Consider the following 25,090-nt stretch of genomic DNA (forward strand, 5'->3'; position numbering starts at 1 on the left):
CTTAAATGCTAGGTTTATTTTACTACATAAATGATCCTTTGTCACGTATTAAGAATTAATACTGTGAGATTGACTTTTGGGAAGTTAGAATAATGATTCCCAAATTTAAAGTGTTGTTAAATTTGTATGCTTTGTTTGTAAAGAGGCTTGGGCTGGGCTTTTTCCAGATTCAAATAGTAGTAGGATGTGGTAATTCCTATTTTGGGGTGAATTTGTTTTGTGGCTTGTTTATGGTTTAGCTTTATAATGTAGTTTTAGTCAAGGACCTTTTCATGGCTTTTGTTTTGTTTGTTACCTTGAAATATCTAAATCAATGTTAAATTAATTCTAAGCTCCTGCTCTTACTTAAAGGTTGAGATGTTCTTACTTACAGAAGGTAACACAAGGGCTCCTGGCTTCTGCTGGCATTTTTCTAATGCCCTTCTGGTGATTCAACTGGAATAACTCAAATGTGAGTTGGAAATTTCAAGCACCAGTGATGGACATTGCAGAACCACAGCATTACTTTGTTTATAAACATTGTTATTCCATGGAAGATAAAACTCTGCTCTGTGTCACTTCCATGCAGTGGTCAGGAAAATGGAGGGGAAAGAGCAGAGCTACTGATCTTTCTCCCTTTAATAAGGAGGAGTGGAAGGCAAAGATAGACATGAGCTGAAATGTGAAGAATTATTCCCATCAGGCAGCAAACTCACGGGAAAAATACATCAGTGGTGGTGTAAGATTCAGTGTGGTTTCCATCCAAGCTGTTAAGGCTGTTTAAGCACCTTTGGCAGAGCAGCACAACAGAAACTGCTGGAGCCCCAGTCCAGGCTCAGGCTGACAGCAGCAGTGCTGAGCTCAGAGGCTTCCCGAGGTGCTCTTCTGCTGCGCTTCCGTTTACTCCACGCTGCCATGCCAAGTGTGAAAGTTGGAAAAAATATTGTGAGTCTGTCAGCATGTTTATTTGCATGGTGCATCTCCTTTGAGTCAACAAGCATCTTCTGAAAGTGTGAAAATGAACAATTAGTCATCCCCGGAAAACAACAGTTTTGCAGACGTCCCCTCCCGCCCCCCCTGAGAGACAAACCTCACTGTGCTGCACAAGGGCACAAGCAGCTCATTTTTCACTCGCTGTACACACTACCAGATATTCACTTCTCCAGAACAAAAGTGTCTGAAGAATATAAGGGGGTATCTTAAGCACTTGGCAGTTTGAATTAAAAAGAAAGGTCAATGCCAAGGAATTCAGATAGAGGCAAAAAAAAATCAGACATCTCAGAGCAATGCAGTTGGGTTTTAAAAATGAATGCACACACACTGTTTGCTCACAGATTTTCACAGCAGCATTCATAATTTAGGAAACTATTAATCAGCATGATAAAGTACCCTGTTTCTAACAAAGAAAAAAAAATTGCATAATACAGCTTATTTTCTTCTCAGTTGAAAGACATCTTCTGGTAAAATTTGATGAGAATTCCACAGATTTGGGCTTGTGAACTTTGTGTTTAAGTTCCACCAGAGAAAAAGCCCCAGTGAAGCAACAGATTCCTTCCACTGCCTTTTTATAAGGCTCATCACAAGTCACTGCTCAAGGGGCCTTATTTTCTTTTGGCCCATGCCAGGACTGACACCCTATAGTTGTTAAGCTGACAGCAGGAGAAGAGCTCTGAAGGCCACAAACATTTGCAGGACTAATACAAAATTCAGATCACAGAGGCACAGCAGGTACTGAGCAGTGAGGCAAGGTGGCAGGGGAAAATCAGGAGCAGGGAGGGGACTGAGAGCAAAAAGAAACAGTGGCTGAGGAGAGTTCTGGTAGGCAAAGAACTGAAAATGGCAAAGGTTTTGGTGATGGATTTACTGCTGGCCTGCCAACAACAGCCCTCCAGCGCTCTTAAGCCAGTGCTGTACATTTAAGATCTGTTACTTCCCATTCCAACAAAGTTATTGTGGCACTAAGTGATTACAGAACCAAGGGATCCAAAGGACAGTTTTTATTTGGTAGCTTATTGAGGGTGATAATAAATTTGTTAATTATCCCTTTTATGAGAAAAAAAAAATATTTTTTTAAAAGGCATTTCATACCTTTTCTTTACTTGGGGTTACTGGTGGCGAGAACTCGGACATAGCCTGATGAAGCTCTGGCAGCTTCAAAGTTATGAAAAATCTTCTATTTCCTGCCTCCCTTCCCTGCTACATTCACATCTTCCTGCTAGTGAAGTATCCTTTTCCTGGCTTCAAAACCCTGCTATTTCTGAACAGCATTGCCACAGTGACCTGTCCAGTGGGGGCAATCCGACTCAGCCTAGAGAAGTAAGAATTAAACAGCTTCTGTGCTGCTGTTGGGAGCAGAGGTCAGGCACTGGATGAAGCTAACACAGGGTGAGAACTGCCCCACCAGGACACTCCCTGCTGCAGGGAAGCAGCCAGGCTACAGCTTCATCTCCCTCCAAAGTTTGTGTAAGGCACAGTTCCTGCACAGAGAGGAGCAAAGAGGGGACAGCAAACTGGAGGCTGCACTGTGAGCCAGCACTGCTCGGTGGCGGGAGGAGCAGCAGGAGCAGTGACTTGGTGTACCTGGGATGTCACACAAGGTGTCAGGGTTTCCAGCGCTGGCACACAGCAGCAGCAGAGGATGCCACTGAGCTGCCTTGCTCCTGCTCCATGTCCTGCCTGGGAACGGGCAGCTCCAGTCCCTGGCATGTTCCTGCAGGGCTGCTGCACCCTGCGGAACACGCTCCACACAGGCAGAATTTTCAGACATCCAACACTTCAGCCACCCCTTTTTAATGCCATTAGTGATGCAGCAACATGTATTTATATTTACATATAAATACAAAATGGTCAGATACCACATTTTAAAGCGTAATTTACAATCTGAAACTGCTTACACTTTCATGACTAGGCTTGGGTTTTTCTCATTTACATTCATCATTTAATTCCACTGGAATTTGATTTTTAAGAAAGCCCAACATATCTTAATTACCATAAAAAGATCCATACACATTTTACTTAAAAATAGCTTCTGTAAGAGGAAATCTACCAAAAATAACACGAAATATATTATTATGCATACATTTTTTTTGTAAAGTACAAACAAGAATCTGATCTCTTCTGGGTATTGCCTGATCTAATATGGCTATAGGTTCTATTTACTGTATTTGTTTTTCAAAGTAAAGGGAAAGACAGAAGAAATGTAAGAAATGTAAACCAAAATAAAACTGTATTCTTTCCAAAGACACAGATGATCAGAGAAAGAACGCTTTGAAAACCAATAAATGACAACAGGTACAAAGAAACACCATCCAAACTATGCAGTGTTTTGTCTGAGCATGTGCCACAATGACCTTGCAACAGTTATTAAAAACAACAAACAAAAAATGCTACTGGCAGAAAAAGCTGTCAAGCAAAACACTGAAAAATTGGTACCATTTCCTAACAAGGAAGTGCAGAACTGATAGCATTTTGTGTGTCTTCCCCCACGTACACAGACCTCTTTCTTGCTCTCTCTGCCCACAGGACTGATCATTGCCACTCTGGCGGTTTGCTGGATGCCAAACCAGGTCAGAAGGATCATGGCTGCTGCTAAACCAAAGCAGGACTGGACCGTCCCCTACTTCAGAGCCTACATCACCCTCCTTCCCATCGCCGACATCTTCTTCTACCTCAGCTCGGTGGTGAACCCGCTGCTGTACAACGTCTCCTCTCGGCAGTTCCGCAGCGTGTTCCTGCAGGTCCTGCGCTGCCGCCTCACCCTGCAGCACGCCAACAGGGAGAAGTTCCTCAGGGCCAACCAGAGCTCCGGGGCGCGGAGCAGCCGCTCCCTGCGCCCGCTGCTCTTCACGTCCTCCAGGCGCGGGTCTTCCACCAAGGGCAACGCCAAAGTTGTCCTGAGCACCTTCCAGAAGGAGCCCACGCCCAGCTGCAGCCCACGGGAGCCGGGTCCTGCACCACCAGATCCCAGCTTGGAAACGGCGCCTCTCGAGACCGGCTCAGAGCCCGGCCAGGGCGCACAGAACGGCCTTTGTGAACACCAAGTATGACTTCATAAGGCAAAATTAATGCTTAGCAATGAGCTTAAAAACATGGGACATTGAAATGACTGAGGAAAGCGACAACATTGCAAAAGGAATAACTCGGATGGATTTGTTTCCAGTTATGCAAAAGGAACAGGAGTTCTGTACCCTGTTGGGATTTTTAAGTGCACACTGGAAATTCAATCTGCTAACTGAACTTATTAGCTGACAAAAATATCAGCCCCTCTTCTCCACACAACCACTGAACTTCCCTTGCTCTTGACAAGGATTTGGAAACAAACAGAAAATAATTGCAGCGTCTTTGAAGAAAGAAGGATGCAGGACAAATTGTGTCAGGGAAAAAAACCACCAAACCAACTTGCTTGAAGTTTAGCAGTACAAAAACAACAGAGCAAATTTAAGGAGCAGAAGAGTGGTTATCATGTGTGCCCTTGGCACCACAGCAGAATTCCCCCTCTTCTTGGGCCGGGGTCCATTGCAGAGGGGAGTGTTGCAGCAGCTGATGCAGACGGAGTTCACCTTGCCAGGAGAGCAGAAGGACTGGTAGCCGGCGGAGGCGATCAGACACGCGGCCGAGGAGGCGCAGGACTTGCGGTACATGATTCCTGTGACACACAACAAGGGTTACTCCGTTTGAGGGGAACACTTTACAGCAGGATTCCTGCTCAAAAGCAGCTGCAAACCCAGTTCACATCCCCAAAGCACTGCTGGTGCTTAGGGCAGCCACCTCAGCAGTGACAGCACAAACAGCCCTGCACTGCCGGAGCACCACGGTCGCTCTGCCTGGGATTTCTTTGTAGTTCGATCCTGGTTGGAACCAAAAATATTACAGACTTAATTTGCATGATGTATATCAAATGATGCATTTTATAGCTGGAATTCTTAATCTTTCAGAATAAACTGTTTGAATAGCTATAACTGAAATGCAATTAGTGAGAAAATTAGTTTTGTTTCTATTGCTGAACATGTCTAAGTTAAGGTGTCTAAGTAATTACATCTTTCTATGCTCTTAATTTGTCTTTTGAGGATTTTTTTTTCTTTTTCTTGTTCCTTTGCCACACACAGACAAGTAACTAAGAGTAAAAAGAGGATGATTATCAGAAAAACTTTCATCCTTCTCCCTCCCCTTTTAATTTTTTTTTTTTTTAAGAAGAACTAGAAGTACTTTTCCAGGTAATCTCAGCTCTTGCTTATCTTTGAAGTTTAATACCCTCAATAACAAAAATTTCCATTTCTATAGAAGTGTCTTTCTTGAGTTGAAAGTCTTCCCCTTTTGAATGTAATTTAAGTTAATTTTAATTAATAAGCTAATTTATAATTTCTTTGATTGTTTTTAACTGAAAAAGCACATTCTGATGCATATACTTTTAGCTGCTATTTTAACATGGTTTATAAAGGTTTTAAAATACACAGTTGTATTTTCTTCTGTCACAGTGGAAAATGGTTATGGCAGTTTCCCGTCTCATTACTCCAAAATTGTCCTACAAGTGATACAGTAGAAATTTTGTCTTAGAAAAACATACACAAAATAGAAGTAGATAATGGATGTTTGCCTGCTTCTAGTTACAAAAAGTAATACGGATACTCCTAAGGATGATAAAATCACTATTCTTCTTGAATATGGGATTTTCAAAAAGTTTTTGAATTCCCTTGGAGAATAGCGCCTTTGCATCCTGTGGCATGGTTCCAAAATGTCTTTAAATGCACAGTGATTGAGGCTTTTTTTTGGAGGGAGTGAGGAGGGAATATAACCCTGGTACTGGATGTACAGTGCCTGCAGATATTTGTTCAGTCCCCAGAGACTTAATAACCACTACAGCACCTCCAGAGGTCCAGAAGAAACCTCTGTAATTTGGCATCAGCCACTGCACCTCTGAGTGCTGAGAGTAGCAGCAGAACACCCTTTCTTTGGGCTGTGCTCTGAAAGAAGGATTTCCTGTCTTCAGAGGCTTTTAATTAAAGCAATTCTTTTATACTGTCACAACACTGCTGCCATCTCAACAATGCAGGGGTTTCCTTGTTTTGTGTTCTCCCCCTGCAAATCTCAGCTCTGAAATGTGTTTTTAGGCTATCTATCTCATTGAACTTATGAAGAGAAGCCCTCAAGTGAGTGTTAAATCTTCCTCTGTCTCCAGTGAGCTTCAATCAATCAACGCAGCAGGTAGAGCCTTTTCTCAAGAAGGCAGAGGAGCTGTGGGCTGTTCTCCCTGTAATAGCAAAGGCACACAGATAAAGCAATGCAGTCTTTATCACTACAGTTTGCAAAAAGAAGGGAGTTCTGTCTCTGCTGACAAACCACTGCTGTCAAGGAGCCTCAGCGGTGCTGCAACTGATCGGCTTTACAATACCAAAATCTCAGCTGATGTTCCCCAAAACCTCCTGGTGCTTTGATCATGTTCCTCCTGCAGTCTTCCCAGCGCAGAGGCAGATATGACCCTTCCCATGGCTACAGTTAATGTTTTTCCTTCCCCTTCCCTGTCTTCAATTAAACCAGGCACAATGACCTGATCCTGCAGCTCCCCATCACAGATTATTTCCCTGAGCAACAAACACCCACCAAACTCAGCCATTCCTCAGCCTTCCACATGAACAGCAGTGAATTTGACTTTGCCCTTCAAGACCAAGGCTCTAAAAAGCTTTTGACCCTGGCAGATTTCCTATTCCCATCATTTTATAGATCACTCTCTTCCTGCTGTTTCCTTTTCACAGGTTTCCTGCAAAGCTTTGCTCATAACTTGAACTAGTGATTTATTAGTTTGGATAATTCATAAGTGTGGAAACATCACATTTTGCACTTCTCCCATAGATTAGGAAACTAGAATTGTTCACAGCTGTGCCCTCTGAGGCATGGTTTTCACCAGACAACTCTAGGAAACCTCTCCTGCAAAAAAAATCAAAGTCCTGCAGCTTAACTCCATGTATTTACAACAGGTCTATTCTCCAGGATCAATCCCATAGAACAATCCTCAGCTCCTTCTGAAGTCAAAAAACAGTATTCCAGCACAGACTGAAATTTTGCTACTCCAAGTTTCATGAACAGATGGACCATGTTCACACCTAAATAAGGAGAATAATCTGACTAGTAGCAAAATCCCCTTGTAACACTTCTCCAGTGGCTTTTCAGTAAATGCCTTACAATGGGAAATTTCACACCCAAATGATTGTTTATTCCCATTCCCTGTTCTAGTAATCTAAATTTTAGAAAGATTTTTTACTTAAAAAACTCAGCATTTCCATCAGGTTTTTAAGAGCTCCTTTGCTAACAACATGCCCTTCACATCCAAGATTTTTTTCCTTTGAGTACTGATAGAGTCTCTTGATCTCACAAACCAGCTGCTATCACACTAAGTGCTTTTCACAAAGCATCAGGTATGAAGCAAGCTTGCTGAGCACAGAAAGGCTGTGCTCTCTCTCTGGTTCTGCACTATCTTGACAGGAAGACACAATGCAAACAGGCACAGAAGTTGGTGGGAAAAGAGGGAATGTTAGCACTGCAGGTGTGACATTTTTGAAACATTTGTGCTGTGACTTCACTTACTCCTAAACCACCTTCTTATCATAATTCTGGTAGGAAATACATTAGTATAGTACAACTGACTATCATGATCTGATGGCAGGGACACCATCTCCTCACTCCAGCAAACAGGTTAATGGGCCCCAGTAACCTCAGCTCACCCCCTGAGTTCAGCCAGGAGAGCAGCCTCCTCTCCCAATTGTATCCTGAGATCTCTCCTCAAACTCCTCCTTTGCAGAATTGCTGAGCCAGTTCCAAAACGATCCCCAAGATCTCCCTGAATCATTTGCCACCAGCAGGCTGAACTGCAGACAGTTCTTCAAAATGGTTATCTGCCTCATAAGACTCGTACCACAGACATAACTGCTAATTACTGGGTACTCTTGCCTGAGCAATCAGCCTGGTGCATTCATTAACATATCACCCAGAAAAATAATTGCAAACCTTTCTGGAAGCTTTTCTTCTACCTCAGATTGTTCTGAGTCATTGGCTAAGCAAGGAGACTTCACTTTTTACACTCTGCTTTTACTGGATGGGGTCATTCCCAGCTACCCACCCTCAACAATGGACACGAGAGATCAATTAGCATATTGACGACTACTTAATTAGTGTATTTATTGCCCAGTTACTTGATGAACAAATACAGAGCAATTTGTCCTTTTTCACGGGTTCAGGAGACCCCAACAACAGTTTAGGTACTATAAAGAAAGATGTTTTACTGTGAAGGACCTACTACTAACAAACAGATTTTCCATTTTTTTGGCTTCAGGGGTTTGTGGGATGCAAATCAAGAAATTTCAAGAAAAGAGGGGAGTACATAGAGCTAGAAGAGCTGTGTGATAACGAGCTTGTATCCCACACCCTCTCTTGTCACATGTACCTACAACAGCCATGTTTGTTTTCAGGGTTCTTTTCTAAAGCAGATTTGGGCTTAAATTTGGCATGGAAAATTTATTTCTAGACTAAGCAACTTGCCCATGGTTACACCTCTCTCTGTCCCACAAGTCATCACAAATTTAGACAGTGTCAAGGCCCAAACTATTATTTCTGCCTTATTCCTTGCAATGAAGGGATAGGTGTAAATATTTAGGCTTTTCTATAGTTCCTGCTTGCAATATTTATTTTCCCAGCTGGATCCAGTCTAGTCCTGTGCATCTGCACCCTGGCACTGTTTTGTCCATACACAAGTGCATTCTGTCTTGATTGTAACAAACAATTCAAGCAGTAATTTATTCAAATCCAAAAGTGAGTGTTCTTTCCTCTACCCTGTCTGCACAGCCCAGTGCATTTCTCTTGACTAACAGCTTAACTTGTTACTAGGACAACCAAAAAAGGTGACATCACACCTACTTCTTACACTGTGTATGCAGAAGGCACCAGAAGATCCAAGGTTTTTCTCTTACTGATTGAAAAGAACCTTATTAGACACCTCTGATTCTTCTGTTCTAGAAGGTGCAGACAAAAAAAGATGCTGTGTAAGCATGACTCTCCAACTTTTCAGAGCCAAGCACAATCCAAGCAGTGTGCAACTTCAGTTTGCACCTGTACTCTCAGGGGTGTCCTTCAGCAAAATGCACAGAAGCTCTCTGAAGCCAAAACAGGCAACCAGGGTATCACCTCTGAGATCAGTGACCCAATTTCCAAAAAAATCACCTTCCCACTCCTATGACCCAGCTACTCTGAAACTGCTCTCTGCAAAGGCACAGCTCAGCAGGAAATCACATCCCTGCCCTTCACCCCAGGACCTCATGGACACAAAACCCTCCTCTCCAAGCTTGCCTCAGTGAAGTGGACAGTGTCACTTTGCCCAACACTGAGCTTTCCAAGCCAGCTGTTCTCTGATCTTGTGGGCTATGACTGACACTCCACTTTTTTTAAAGCAAACTTTTTTCTACGCCATTTTATATGTATATTATATATTTTATATTGTATATGTATTTACTTTCACAGGCATGTGTGAAGTCAGTCTCGTGCAGCTCATTCCACAAACAGTGCTTTAGCAAAATCCCCTGCACGTGCTCTGAGCAAACCTTGCCACAAATCTGGAGCTGAGAAAGAAGTCTGTGTCCAACTAGGGCCCAGCACTGAGGCATCCTTGAGCCTTTTCAAGGCTGCACCAGGAGCTGGAAGCAAAAAAAGGGCTGTAGAAAAGTTTTGTACCTTAAAGTAAGTAGCTGAGAAAGCCAGCAGGTAGATCAAGGCAAGTTTGAGGCATACACTTACAATTTTGACAGAACCTCTACTCAACTCTTTTAGATGGGTGTTTAAATCTTGCCCATCTCTTCTAAGCAAAAGCTGGGAAATTGGCCAGCAGTGGATAATTCACAGTGTAGCACACAGAACTCAGGAGGAGCCCCCCCAGTCTTGTCCTAGCTCTGGCATCAGCATGAATTGCACAGGATCTGTTTGGGTGTTCTCTCAATGTCGTTGCTCATAAAGACAAGCTGACGACTGTGCTTATGTACCAATACTCCTTTCTTTGAATATCCTGCTTATAGTTCCACCTTATTTCACCAAAACTTTCATTTTCTGCTCTTGGTGAATCTGCAACTTTTTTACATTGTGCATAGACTTGATGTGTGCTCTGCCTAGCCATGCTTGCTTTGTGATTTCATTCATACATTTCATTCTGTATTTTTTTCCCTAAATTGTCACTAGCTTACCCTGCACTCAAGCAAAGGTAAGCACTTAAGAAAGCTCTTTTCTGATGTCTGCAAAAAATAAAATGATAATTTATACTAGTGCAAGAATAAAATGTAAACAGGTGAACATCACCTTCTAAGGAACATAAAATAGGTGACTATTTCTGCATTTTACTGTATCACTACAAAAATTGGGTTCAGACTAAACACAAATACATATGGAAATGATGTTTTTTAATTTCCATATTAGGTTGTATGCCCATCTTTTTATGGCTTCAGTGGTTTTGCTATGATAATTATCAGTTCCTGAGCTAGAACCTGTTCACATACATCAAACAGTGACAGACTCCAGAGGTCCTATTGTGATTTGCTGTGTTCTAGAGAAAGTGATTATAAATATTTTATCTAATAAGGTCCTAAATATCATAGAAGGTGACTGAATATTGGAGAGCAGTCAATCATTCTTTTGATGTTGTGCTTCCCCAAACAATTGCAGTTTTAGTCAGACCATGTTTTTATTGGTTTAAAGTATGAATTAAGCTTCTCAACACACAGACTTTCAGCTATGGCTGTAAATTCATTGTTACAAAAAACCCTCCCAAAAACCCCAAACAATTTGAGCAAGTGTAAGATATCCAACCATGTCCTGTAAGTTTCACTTCACAATAACTCTTCTTATCTTTGTGAATGCCACAGAGAAAGCTGACGAGACAAGTGGTTTAAATAATTTGCACCTTGCTACAAATTGTATCACAAAATTTTCTAATCACCTTGTAAACAGCTACTTAAATACTGTGAGCTACCATGGTCGATGTTTTCCAGACCAAAAAAAAAAAAAAAAACCCAAGGCACTGAAAGTATGTGACTTGAAATCTATTGCTAAGCTATGCACACACTTCCTGATTTTTAATCTTGTATTTTAGGAGTGCAGCTATTTCATCCTGGTCCTCCCTTTGATGCATTCTATAGACAAGATAAAAGCATATTCATGCCTTTAGGTTCTTAGAGAGTACGCAATTCTATTAAAAATAAAACAAACCCAGAGCCCTCTGCCTCTCAGCAAAATGAAAACAAACCACCTGGTTCACTTAGCATATTGTCATCATGATTTTGTATGAAAACCTATTATCATCACAAATCCTCCATACATTTGGCACTCTTAAGAAGTTGCACATTTTTTCAGAAACTAACAGGAAGCTTTTGACAATGAAAGTCTGGCCTCGTCACTCTCCTTCTCACCCTGACATGACACCTTGCAGAAATTAAGTCAGCTCAGGAGAAAACTGGACAATTGTTGACTGACAGAGGACAAGGGTTTAGATTACCCTGATATCTTTTTGTGAGTTGTGCCTTCTAATTTTGGTGCTGGAAATGTGACTCAAAACGGTGTTGTTAACAACAAAAAGCATCACAAAAAAGTCTTTGTCACTGCTTGCAAAGCTGAAGCATGGCATTAAAATGCTTAAAAATGCATAGGCTGGGAAAGAGAAGTACAACTGCTAATGGTGGTGTTATCAAATATTTTTAAAGCCACAGGAGGCTACAAATGAGAGGTCAAAGCTCAGCTTTCACCTGCATATCTAATAATTCTTTGGTTTCCTACTGTTCTTATTTCTTTCCCTGCTCACCAATGTGGATGTACAGTCAAGCACTAGAACACACAATCTTCCCAACAAAGCTGGCTCACAGCCTTCCATCCTCTCCTCTTACCTGATACAAAGGAATCAAGATCTAAATGTCCTTTGCCCTTAAGACCTAAATATACTTCATCTTGTAGAGACAGAGGTGAAATTGGACTCAATTTTCAGAATTCTGTATGAGGATTTTTCTTGACAATCCTTACATTTTGAGATAAAGGGAAGCCACAACCCTTTTGCCTTTACAAATGTTAAAGTGCTACATCCTTGCAAAAAGTCACATAAATTATTTTACAGGTGAATAGTCTTGCTGCATCCCTAATTAATGTCCTTAGCTATTTCAGTGGGATGGCTCAGATGTTGGCACTTGCTTGCCAGAACTTTGGAAATTCATTCCGCTCTTAAATCTTCAGCCAATTTTATGCTCAGGATTTTACAGCTTGTTCAACTTAAGAGTAGGATTTTCCTGGATTTTATATGGCTTTTTCCAGTTTCAAAAACTTATTGTTAAGTTGGCAAAATCCAGTTTTGTCTAGTTTTCAAAAAAAAAACAAAACAAAAAACATCCAGACTACAAAGGAAACATAGAAATGAAAACTGTTTGGATTAATTAAAGCTTGCTTGACAATGATTTGATAAGGTCACTGGGAGCTAAAAGGAGTGACAGGGTCAGGCTTCAAAAAGGTTTGGAAGCACAAACTCATTTGTGTGTGAAATGCAATAGGAAACTCTCAGGGGAGGTTTAAGAGACACCAAGCTGTGGGCACTGTATCATCACAAAATTAATTTGTATATCTTTCACACAAGCCTGAGAAATAAAACAACATAAAAAGCTATTGTCCACATCCTGTGAAAGATGAAACTTGCTGGACCAGAGACCCCATCTTCCTTAAAATAATGCAGCCTTCATCACTTCTGCACTCAGATCTTTGTCATGGCTTTCAAGTCATAAACTGCTTGAACTGTTCTCTCCACTGTTGCTTTTCTTTATTGAAAGGCAGTCAGAACAGCAACTGCTGAACACTCTCATTATTTCTCATTAGCTGACACACTCAAGTCAGTTCATTTCATAAGTGGCTGGAAGTTTTCTGAGAAACCCAAAGATTGGAAAAAATTTACAAGGAAGGAAATGGCTTTGACATTTGAGAAAAAGTGTTTCTGAATGGAAATGTATCCACAGTTCCAAGCTTTCAGCATACAGTGCAAATTAACAACGTCCATTGCAAGTCTTTTATTCAATATCAAAAGTGAACTGTGTTTCCAATATCGATATTATGCCTACATTTCATTGGGATTTGGTAGCACAATGTGTGATGTTATAGGTACCAACTGTCCCATGCAAAATTTTTATATATCTTTTAAAATTGTCATTAAAGATTTATTATATCATGCTTTGCTTTGATTAACAAACAAAAAAAAAAAAAAACCCAAACACCAACAAATTCTGTTATGATGATATCATTTGACCAAAAAGAGTAGAGGAAAATAAAAAAATTTTTAAAAATCCACTACAAATTTAGTGGATGTTTCTTACTGTTTCTAAATAGATACTAGGGATGCAACAACTTCCTATAAAGCTTTAATGCCTACTGTAATTCTGGCAACATTAAACTTTCTGTTTTAATCACTTTGTCAATAAAAGTACACCAGAGCATAATTTCCCCTTGATATAAACATGCAATTAATATTAGTACTAATGGATTCTATACATGTACACAGAAAAAAAGTACGTGGTTCTGTAATCCTTGCACATATGAACAACTCAATCATGGCAAAACCAAGTAATAATCACAGGTAAAGAATTTACCACAGCCCAACTCATCATACAACATAGCCACTGGTAAAACAAATGATGGGAAAACCAATACTGGAAAGAGTTCAAAGAAATAGATAAAGTTCTAATTCCACACTGAGATGCTGATCTTCCTCATGGTGTTTCCATGCACTACTTTTAAGCACACAATCACAGCAATTTCTTTAACTACACTGCAGACTTATATACCAATTAAATACATTAAAAGGACCATAGTAAACCAAACAAACAAGCAAAATTTCTTATTGCAGGTTAATACAATAATCCAATTGTTTCCCAATTTGCTTGCAAATGGAAAAATCCTTGATATTTTAAAGTATTGGCATTGCTACAGTGAATATTTTTTTTTTCCTTGCAAAAGTTAGTAAAAGTCTGTTCACAACTACATTAGACCAGACGGTGTATTGTTCAAAACATGCATGTGGGCAGGTTTCCTTGCAGAGAGTTCCAAGAAATTAAGACTGGCTACCTCTCTGGGCTGTCTGTCTCATCCCTCCTGCTTTATCCCTCGCTGATGTATTCACACTGCAAGTTTCATTTTGCCTTAAGTAGGTTTTAAATCAGCCTTTATGCTCAGATAACTCTTCCCCTCAGTAAAAAGCAAGATTACCATTACCAGTATGTTTTCTATGATATATAATATATATAAAAGCATATACACACTATATACTCATCTATAGATCACCAAGATGTTTCACTTGATCCCAATATATTGTGGGATTTCTTTGTTGCTACATATATTCTAAAAATGAAGGAGCACTGACATGTCTAATTTAAAAGTCCATAGACTGGAGAAAGGCAAGTGGGAGCAGGGAATCCACCACAGGTATTTCTACAAGATATCTGCAGGTAGAATTATGGTAAGAACTCTGATCCTTTGTCAAACATTCAATTTACACAGTTTTAAAACACCTGCTTATCCAGTTGAAGAAAGCACTAGAAACTTATCCTTTACATTAATTTCTGTGGGATAAAAAAATTTGTGGTACAGTCTTGAGTGCCACTTTCCATTCTCATCACTCCTCCCTCCAAAAGAAGGCTTTTTCTATATATTTTTTTTTTGAGATTTAATTAGCAAATTAATTAGTAAGATTCTTTATCGCAGGGAAAATGCTGTCTTGTCCTGTATCTCCCACTGGAACAGAATTCCAACAATCATTAAACTTTGCCTGGCAAAATTTTTAAACACAACTCAGCCTTAAGACAGAAAAATATTTTGCCATTTGCTGCTCAATTCTCAATTCACTTTAAGCTGTCCAAAGGAGTAAATGTCCACCTGGTGCAACAAAGGGCTGAGATCAGATGCCTGATGATCTAATTCATATCAGAAGTTACTAACACCTACTTTCTTAGAGGCTGCCACAGGAACAGACACTTTTTTGAGCTCTGGGTTAGGAACATGCCTGAGCTGCTGTTATTTCTCACCTGAAGCTGAGACAACGTTCTGAGAGAGCCCAGTGACATCTGAAGCACTGATTTTAGAGAAACTGAGGAGGACTTAACTGTGAAGAGGCATTAAGGAACTTTTTACAAGGTAAATGGGAAGAACAGCCCAAGGTTGTCATTTGCCACCGTGGTGCTTCTAGGACAGGGAGTTTAATCCAGAACTGAAGCTGAGCCACAGAGCTGCCATGGCAAAACTCCTGCACGCAAAGAACACTCGTGGAAAAGAGTCCCTGGCCACAGGCTGGGGCTGCACTGCAGGCACAGCACAGAACAGGAGCCAGCAGCCCCCCGAGAGCAAAACACACAAATTGATGTCTCTTGCAGGGGAAGGGTGGCTCCATCAGAGGGATGGTCACCCACTCACACCATGAGCTTTATCTCAAAACACCGCGCTTAACTCTTAAATAAAGTTTGAGCTAACTTGCAGCACTTTGCTCACTGACACAGCTATGTTTTATTAATGACAAAAATGGGTTAATCTACAAAAATTGCACTCCTTTGACTGTATTTAGTCAAGAGGAAAGAACTCTAATTAGGAGACTGTGCTGTCAAATAAATGCAAATTTGCATCTTTCATTTTCTGGGTTAAAAGCTCAAACTCAAGTCTATTATAGATTAAAATCAATACTTGAAACATTTCAGCTTTCAGTAATAAGCAACAACCAAAAGAATCAGGTTATGAAATATACTGGTAGAAGTAAAATGAATTATTAAATAAAACTTGGGAGAGTAAGGTATTTATATTGCACACGTTTAAATATCAATTAGGAATAAAACCAATAAAGGATGATGAACTGAATCACCTCTGTTTTACAACCAACCCTCTCTAAAATTGACTGAGGGTAACAGAAACTAAGCTTGCAATGTAAATTTCATTCAATTTGAAATAGGTTAAAATTTTAATTTATTAACTGGCTGAAATTTACACTCTCTGAACTTAAAATTAATAAGAAATGCATTTATAGAAGTAAATGTAATAGAACAGTGGCACCTGCTATGCAGAGCATACTAGTAACCTCCTAAAGGAAAAAATCTAGGGATCTACTCAGAAAAAACCAAAATTGCACAGAAAAAAAAACCTCACCAAGCAGTTTAAGAGCTGCTTATTTACTGTATTGCAACCCATTTCTTCACAGGAGTAATGGCAAGTTATGCATCAAAGAAAAGAGTTTAAATCTGACTTTTTTTGTCTGTGTCTACTACCACATCTAGAGTCCTCCAAATCACAACATCCTGTCTAACCTCATGAAAGTACTGCAGAAGCTGTGCTGTGGAGATAGCAAAGCCTTCAAGCAGTCATTTAGACATACTCAAGATTGTAAAGGTACCTTGCAAGCTGTAACTATCTCACACCCTCACCAGCCTTTTCAAGTAAACTTGAAATAAAATACTCCAGTAAAAAAATAACTTAAGAGAGACTAATCTTCCTTTAAAGAGCTTAAACCCAGCTTTTTTTCCCCTACACTGGACAGGTTCTAAGTATTTCACAGCAGTAGTCACTGTGGATGGTGTTACCCAGGATGAAAGAGCGTCAGCAGTTCAGCTACTTTCGACGTGCAACAACAATTATTATTTATCCAGGACTGACTACACAGTGACCTGAAATCACCAGCACAGGTGGGGCCAGCTGACTGACAAGCACTGGGAGAGGAGTTTGCTAAGCCCAAGAAGCATTGCTGCTGTTCAGGATGGATGACTGCACACGTTTGCACCAGAGGCATCTTGCTGCTCCTCGAGGACTTGCTGGGAGAGGACAGACTGTGGCTCAAGCCACATTAACAGCAAAACCCCAAGTCTGTGAGATGGGCAGTCCCAGAGAGCAGCACCCCCTTAAGTGAGGGTTCTGAAGCCCCAAGCTGCCCTCTGCTCACCAGGCTTGGCCCAGGGGGCACTTCCAGGCTGGGATTCCCAGTGAGGAGCTGCTCCTTGTCCATTCCAATGCCTGACACCCTCTCAGCTGCCCACAGTCAGAGCAGGAGGCTCCAGGAGCTCCAAATCTCTTCCTGCCATCTCACACGGCCCCAGAGTCCTTAACAGAGTTCCTGTCTTCTGCTCACGTAGGAAGCTACAGAGCAACACAGCAGTGTAAGACCTGACAGCTCTCTCTAAACCTCAAATGCCTTCCACAATCCTGAACAAAACCCAGCCATTTATTAAACAGCTCAAAAGACAATAGAGGTAAGGTGCAGGATCACAGATGATTTCCTCTTGGACACATTGCTGTCCTAATATGTTAACTTTAATAGTAATTGCAAGGAAAAAAAAATCTTAAAGATTGGTATGGCAAATCCATTTGTGCCCTTCTCTTCCCCCCATAAATTCCTCCCCCTTTAAAAAAAAAAAAAAAAAAACCCTTTCTCCCTTTTGCTTGATAGTTGCTTTAATGGATGAAAGCAAAGATCACTACACTTTCCTTCCCTTAAGATGAACCTTCAGAGTATATAAATTGCTTGAGTAAATAAAAGAAAGGAGGGAATTACTAATTTAATGCTCTTCTATCTCTTGGGGAAAAAGCCCATGTAATTAACTGTAATGAGATTAAACTAACTTGTTGTTATTAATTTCCCAGTGCTGGGAAACTATATCAGAGACCCATAAGGCTGTGTATTAACCAGCTTTATCAACATTTGGCTTGCACCCTTCAGTTTTTACACCAGTTTTAAAGGAAAATGCAAAGCCACTCAGAAGTATAAGACATTGAATCCAGTCCCTTCAGGTAGGAACACCAGATTCATATGAAGCTGAGCACCATGAATGGGTGGAGCCAAAAGCAACAAATGCTACCTAAACCAGATAAACAGAGGAATAATTATTAAATTCTTACCAAAACTTTTTTCCATTACTTCTTTCTGACACATATCTTGAACATTCACTGTACAATTCACGATGAACTCTGGAGAGGAGCAGTCATTATTTAGCTGGAACTCCTCACACTGGTAACACTGTATTTGCAAACCCGAACCTGGAACAGATAGAGATTTGTCAAAAACCATAGAATGCTTTCTTTTGGAAAGGACCTTAGAGATCATCTCATTCCAAGCCCCTGCCATGGGCAGGAACACTATCTGCTCAACCGGGTGCCCCATCTAACCTGCCCTTAAATAACAGCAATAGCAATAAAAATCCAAACCACAACAAACAAAAACCAAACACCGAAGAAAACCAAACAACCAACACGTGCCAGAAATCTTCCTTATGTTTCCCCCTTCGCATTTAGCTGTTCCTAGCTACTCACAGCTCAGCCAAAGTATCCCTTTGACAAACATAAAGTGAAACACGCGTGCCGCCCGCTCAGCTGAGGCCGAGCGTTGCCGGCTCTGCTGATGCTCCTTTCCGCGGGGCGGCCGCTCCGGCGCTGGAGACGCCGCCGCCAGGAGGCGACGGCCACCGGTACCGGCATCGACACCGGCACAGCCGGGCAGCCGCTGCCCATCGCCTGCCCCGTGGCACAGCGGGCTGAAAGCCGCCCGCGCCCCGCAGAGAGCAGCCCGGCTCAGAGATACGCTCCGGCTTTTATCTGTGCCGACGGGTTTACTTAGCTACTAATTAATTACAAATGATTTAATTACTATTTTGCCACGCACAATTAAAGCGCTGGAGCATCCCTCGCCAGCCGCCTTTATCATGCAAACGAGGCGCTCCGAGCAGCGTTCCGCCGGCGGCTCCCGCACCCTCGTCCCGCGGCGGGGACCCCCGGCCCGTGCCCGCCCTCCGCTGGGAGCGCCGCGGCGGCGGGAGCGCCCGCTGGCACCGACCCACTGCCCGCCGAGGCAGCGGGCGGCATCCGCGGAGAGGCACCGGTGCTGCGCCTCGCCCCGCGGGCAGCCGGCGCTGGGGACACCGGCGGGGGCTCTGCGGGCCGCGGGCAGGACGGGGGCTCCGCCGCTCCGTTCCTTTTTAGCGTCCGGCAGCAGCTCCGTCGAGGGGCTACGAGGGGACGGAGGCTCCCAGCGCCGGGCTGGCCGCAGGCGCCTCCGGGCGAGCGGCGCGGAGCCCTTACCTGGCGCCAGGCACAATCCCCAGAAAGTTGCAGCGAGGAGGAAGAGCCGCATCCTCCCGGAGCCGCGGCCGCCGGGCTGGCGTGCAGTCGCGAAGGGGCATCAGAAGCTGAGATGCAGCGGAGGCGCCGCGCACTTGTGCCGCTTCCCCGCCGCCTCCGCTGCGGAGCGGCGCCCCGGGAGCAGGCGGCGGAGCCCGCCCTGCCCAGCCCCGCGCCGCGCTCCAGCCTCGCCGGAGTTGAGCGCTGAGACTGGAAGAAACTGTAGGAGAAGCGAGGGCTGGGGGGCGGCTCCCCCTTCCCTCCCCCAGCACCATGTGATGCCGGCGGAGCGGGGCGGGGATCCCCGCCAGCCGCCCCGCACCTCGCCGGGAGCGCCTCGGGGACGGGCGAAGTTCAGCGAGGGAGGGCAGCCCCCGCACCGCCGGCTCCGGCTCCGTCTCGCACGGCGCTGCCGAGGGGCCCCGCGACCCTCTGCCCGCCGGGGCTGCTCATCACATCCGCGCCGTCCTCCTCGGCTCGGGCACAGCCCCCGCGCCGTGGGACTCGCCCCGGTCCCTGCCGTGTCCCCGCCCGCCCGAGCCCACAGGTGGCAGCCGGAGTGCGTCCGCGGCGCTGACGGGCCGGGCCCCGCTGCGAGGCGCCGCTCCCTCCCACCAACGCCCCGCAGCACCCACGACCCCGCGAGGGACCGAGGGGAGGCGCGGCCCCGCCATTCCCTCCTCCCAGCCCCCTAAAAGGGAATTCAAGCGTAACAAAGCGGGGGGGAAAGGGCGCGGTGGCCGCGTACGTGCCGGAGCGGCGCTCAGAGCCTGCCTCTTCGGCGGGCACACGGCGGGATGGGCCGGAGGCGGGGGAAGCGGGATGCGGCGGCAGGAGCTGATGATGGGATGGGGTGGGGTGGGATGAAGCGGCGAGGAGCCGTCGGGGGCTGGGCAGCGCCCGTGGGGAGGGAAGGGCAGGGGCAGCCCGGGGTGCGGCGCCCACGTCGTCCCTGCTGGAATCGTCTCCGTGGGTCGCCTCCTCTCCGGATAACCACGTTATTTCCCAGTGATCGTTCCACAGCTCTGCTCTGCTCCAAGGAAGAGTTAATTAAGCTGAAATCGCTGTTTAACAGCCCCGTGTCACGAATTCTCTCAACACTGCCGCCTGCGCGGTGTCCCGGAGCGGGGCGGCCCGGTGGGTATCCCCTGACCCAGCCCAAGCTGTCACAGCATCATCCCCTTCCCAAAACCCCTCAGCAGGCACCGGTAGGCAAGAGAAGTTTTATTTACGAAAATTTCTTAAAAGTTGAAAAAGACGATGCAAGTTTACGGCAGAAATGAATTAAAATATAACAAATTGCACAAAATAGCAACACTGATCGTACAATATTTCAAAGATTAACAAGCATGTGCTAAAGAAACTGTAGAGTCTAGAAATACCCCAAATATATCTAGTTTACAATTGCTGTACAAAAAGCAGTTATAAATACTTCACATCTAGAAAAAATACACAGAACCTTTGAAATAGACTCTCCCTTACATATAAACAACCTTTGTAGAAAAAACCAAAAACACCCAATACAGCCCAATCCCCCTGCTCCAAGATATGTTTGAACTAGTACTGGTTAGCACCAACATCTTAGTGTGTCACAAACAGGAGTTGTTTTGTTTTTTTAAAAAATAATGTTAGTGTTCAGAATTTACTTAAGACCAGAGACTAGAAAAGATAACACAGTATGGTACATTTATAATTTGATGGAACATGAGTACAGTACAGAGGAGGTGGAAGTTGAAAAGCCATATTGCAATTAGATGTACAGGGTGGTTTATGTGGTTCTCATTCCTACAGGACTCCTGTTTGTGTCAGCAGTGAATTGCTTTGACCCTGATCTTTCAAACAGTTATGTGCATGATTGATGAAGCCAATGCCAGCAGTATCAGGCCTTTTAATCTATTCATTTTCTTGCCATGTCAAAAGTCAAAACCCTTTTGAAATAAGACACCTGTTGGGAAGTTGTAATAACTGAAATGCACGTTTCCCTACAATACCTGCATGGAATTGCACTAAAAAGAAAAAAATAAAACATGTTTTCTAAAAGGGAGTCCATGAGAGTTTATTAAAGACAATCTGGCAGGCTCAAATTTATGGTAATGCAGTGTTTCTACATACAGTTTTAAGACTAGGACAATTATAACTCTTTTTATAAAATCTACTAGTTTTTCTTGTTAATATTCACACCAATTTCTTTAAGTTAGTAATCTGCCATTACAGGAGCATAGCACCAATTTAATATTTATTGCTGTCGTGTATCCTTACAAATATATTTTCCCAAGATATTTACAACTGTACAAATATTCACAAAAGTGCAAAATTAAGACTTTATTCTGTGTATTCGTTGTGTTGGGTGTGTTGAGTCCCCTGCACCACCATGATGCTGCCCTGCCTTATTGCTGTGTGGTGGGAGGTCAGAACACCTTGATGCGAGCACAGCGAGCTCGAGGGGGAATTGTCAAACACAGTCTCCTCTCCCTCCTCACTCCATGCTCACCTTCAGCTCCATTCCGTGCTGCAGCCCACTGGGAAGTGTCCCTAAATGTCATTGGAGCCTTGGCTGGCACAAGAGGAGAAGCTGTCATACAGGGAATCACTCAAGGATTCCAAATTGTCCACATCCTGCCGACCCGAGCTATTCAAGGAAGCTGCTTCTTTCTTTCCATTTTCTTCCTTCTGTCCTTCAACCTTGTTCAGACAGTTCTTCTCTTTTTCTAATAAAAGTACATTATTGCTGTTAAATTTATTGAGAGACTCCAGGGAAATTTTAGATACTCTGTTCTGGGAATCTTCTTTTGTTTCTTCAGTTTGCTTCAATTTCTGTAAAAGTGAGAGAAATATTGGAAATATATTCCTTTAAAAGTTATCCTATTGTACACCATTAATTACCATCTTTCTAAAGTTCACAGGGTGAGAGGAAATAGATTGTTAGATGCTTAAATAACTGTTATGATTAAACAGAACATTAGTGTCCATTTTAGGATAAATCATAACTTTAATGATTCTGCTAAGACAAATAGGACTCCATTTATGTAACACTCAAGTGCTAGTAATGTCCTAAGTAGCAGACCCTGGCTGTGCATGAGTTAAACATCTCCAGCATCCTCACAGGAATTCAGATCTTTTCCCACATGAGGGGTATGTTTAAAAAGGTATTTGTTTAAGTAGAGTTAAAAAAAAAAAAAAGTGCAGAGGAGAAAACAGCATTTTCCATAAATTAAGGATGCAAATGAAACTTGCTAGGGAATATCCTCACATTTTGCATGTACAAGCCTATCGATTTCCACAAACCCAAAACCTCTCTAATAGACAAGAAAGCAACAAGAGAGGAAATTGCAAAGAACTGGGCCGATCCCCACAGACCAGAATCAATCAGATATTGGCCAGGCCTTCCCACAGAAGTGGTGCAATTCTGTGGCAACTCTGGACGATGTATTAGCACATTATATTAAAAACACAGAGTAGGATTGTACCAGAGTAATTTTATCCCTTTGTGAGCTACTGGTATTTTCAATCAGAGATCTGACCAAGGAATCATTAGGGAATTGTGTAGGAAGCAGCTCAATAAAAATGACCTGCTGTTCATATATAGAGTGTTTCAAAATCTGAGTAACTAACTCCTCTTACAGATCGTATTACCAGAGATATATGGGATAGCATTCAACATTTTACAATCAGCATTCAATAACCTCCTGGGCAGATAAGATTCAAGCATTCTGAGATATGCCATCAGAGTGCAAAGCCATTCCTCATTTTTGGTACAGCCATCAGATGGCAAAGACAGAATCAGTAAATTACTGTAAATCCAAGGCATCAACGTTTTTGTTTAGCCAGAAAATGAGATGGCATTTTAAGCACACTGAAGATATAGCTTGGGCAGATGTGTGGATGCTGTGGGTCATTACATGTGCAGTTGTAAAGGGTCCTTACAATTTTCAGAAGAGTTCAAGCTTCAAGTCAGTGAAATGTTGTGCACGCTGTGCTGTTTCTCCCTGGAAATCTTTGGCAGGAGGAAGACAAATTGTTACATAGTTTGATTGCTTGTTTTGATGGCTAGTTAGATAGAAATTGAAATGCCAGTCCAATGACTGTTTTTGTTCTGATCTTGTCACATTTCATGAGATGACAATGCATGGAGTAGATTACTATTTTTGGAAGATGTTTCAAACAAACTTAAGCAAAGCAACAGGAGATCCTAAAGTCTTAGCAAATGAACATTTTCTGTTTGGTGCGTTAATTAATCTTGAGTCTAAAAGGTTTTAGGGAATGTTGTGTTTGATTCTAATTTTAGATGACAGTTAAAACTAAGGTCTTCAATAATTAAAATGTTTTCTGAGAGGAATATAACCCTTGGTAATGGGAATGAACACAAATTTAGGACCCTACAATAGAAATGTTTCACAATTTCACCTTAAAATGCTCTCCCCTTTGCCCTCATTTGAAAAACTGAAAAAGCCGCTTCATTTCTCTGTAGGCCAGATGAGAATATTGTCAGTCATGGCATCAATAACACATGTTAGCACTTTTTGCTTTTCAGAGTGCTAAGCCTAAAATACTTTATTATATGGTAGACTAAATTATGTTTCTTTGTCTTTAATTTTCCCACTTCACAGCTTTTCTTTAGATAAATTGAATGTGACTAGTTAGCACAGACTTGGGACTGCAGGACTCAATACTGGGGTTAGTAAGGCCTGTGATAAAACTCTTATTGATTCAAATGGAGCCAATTTCAACTCCTGGGCAGGAGGAGCACCTGGAGAATCTGCAGGAGAGAGCAGTCTGGGTGAAGCATCACAATCAGAGGAGGATTTTGGCTGTCTTACTGAAGAATGGATTTACACACACCTCAGGACAGACCAGACTGAATTCATTGGTATGTTCTGCATACATGCAGTATCAATAGTTTTTTTACACCCTTCAAGCACAACCTAGGCTACAATCCTACTTTAATCACACCCTAGTTTCTAATTTATTTTATAAAGTACATTGGAGAAACTGCAGGGAACGAAAGTACTCTACAAATTTTAAACAAAGACATTGAATTGAGTGAAATTGAAGTGAACTGAAGCCCATCAGAGAAACCTGTTGGCAAAAGATCCTGAGTAGTGAACAATATATCTAGAATACATCAGGGATTAAAGGGAAAACGAGTTCTAACAGTGGTAGCAAAATTTATTAGCAAAACAATTCAGAAATAAGTTATGGGTATTTTTTGGACACAGAGTTGTCCTTTTTAGGTGTCCTTGTGCCCAGTTACATCCTTCTATAAAAAAACCTGAAACTTCCTTTCTTTAACACATAGAAGAAAACTCATAAGCAAAAACAAAACTTTAGGCAGAGATATTAATGTAAGAATCTGCACAATCAACAAATCATTTTCGCTCACAAAAACACAATTACATACATTCCTAGAGCTAAAAAGTCACTGGTCATTTCTTTAACCTTGTGTGTCAGAACAGAAATGTTAACCCAAGTTAAGAATTTTTTCTCTAGTTACTATAGATACAACTTGTAAAAAATTAGCAAAGAGTGTTTGTTTAGATTCATCCTTAAATAAGTTTCTTATTATTCACGGCAGTCTCAAAAGCTGATAGATGAATCAAAAGGCAAAAGCAAAACAACCATAGTTAGAATTTGATTGAAAAATTGTGTACTTGGTTACCTAGTATCTTTGGGTTTTTTAATGTAGATTTGCTATTGACTGCAGCAGAGTCACAGCTATAACAAAGAACAAGGGTTACCCAAAGAGGTTAGCATTGTTTATTTTAAAGTAATTAGTTCATTAATGCATTTGAGAGTCATGCTGAAGTGACTCAGCAGCTGTTTCTGCAGAGTGGAACGTGAGGCGGGTGTGTCCCACGCCCAGGAGGGCTGGGTGAGATTTGGTAGGAGGTGTAGAGAGCCCCTAACCTCTAAGCCATGTTCTCCACTCAAATCTCTCCTGTGCCAGGAGTGGCTTTCTGTGTAGTGAACAGGTGGTTTTGTC

At 42.4% G+C, this 25,090-nt stretch overlaps 2 protein-coding genes across 2 annotated transcripts in view; both read right to left on the minus strand.

Annotated features, from left to right (window-relative positions):
- Positions 1 to 2,753: 2,753 nt before the first annotated feature.
- Positions 2,754 to 19,522, minus strand: LYPD1 (LY6/PLAUR domain containing 1). Its single transcript, XM_053983016.1, has 3 exons — positions 19,072 to 19,522; positions 17,896 to 18,033; positions 2,754 to 4,624 (listed from the first exon to the last, which is right to left on the minus strand). Exons 1-3 carry the CDS (start codon positions 19,121 to 19,123, stop codon positions 4,389 to 4,391), a joined length of 426 nt encoding a protein of 141 aa, XP_053838991.1. The 5' UTR covers positions 19,124 to 19,522; the 3' UTR covers positions 2,754 to 4,388.
- Positions 19,523 to 20,327: 805 nt separating this feature from the next.
- The window catches only part of NCKAP5 (NCK associated protein 5), a 347,717-nt gene continuing 342,954 nt past the window's right edge, over positions 20,328 to 25,090 (minus strand). Inside the window, exon 20 of the mRNA XM_053982988.1 lies at positions 20,328 to 21,924. Coding sequence (XP_053838963.1) covers positions 21,643 to 21,924 — 282 coding nt within the window. The 3' untranslated portion in view covers positions 20,328 to 21,642. The remainder of the gene's footprint in view (positions 21,925 to 25,090) is intronic.

The sequence above is a fragment of the Vidua macroura genome, chromosome 7 (genome assembly GCF_024509145.1).
Source record: "Vidua macroura isolate BioBank_ID:100142 chromosome 7, ASM2450914v1, whole genome shotgun sequence".
NCBI lineage: Eukaryota > Metazoa > Chordata > Aves > Passeriformes > Viduidae > Vidua > Vidua macroura.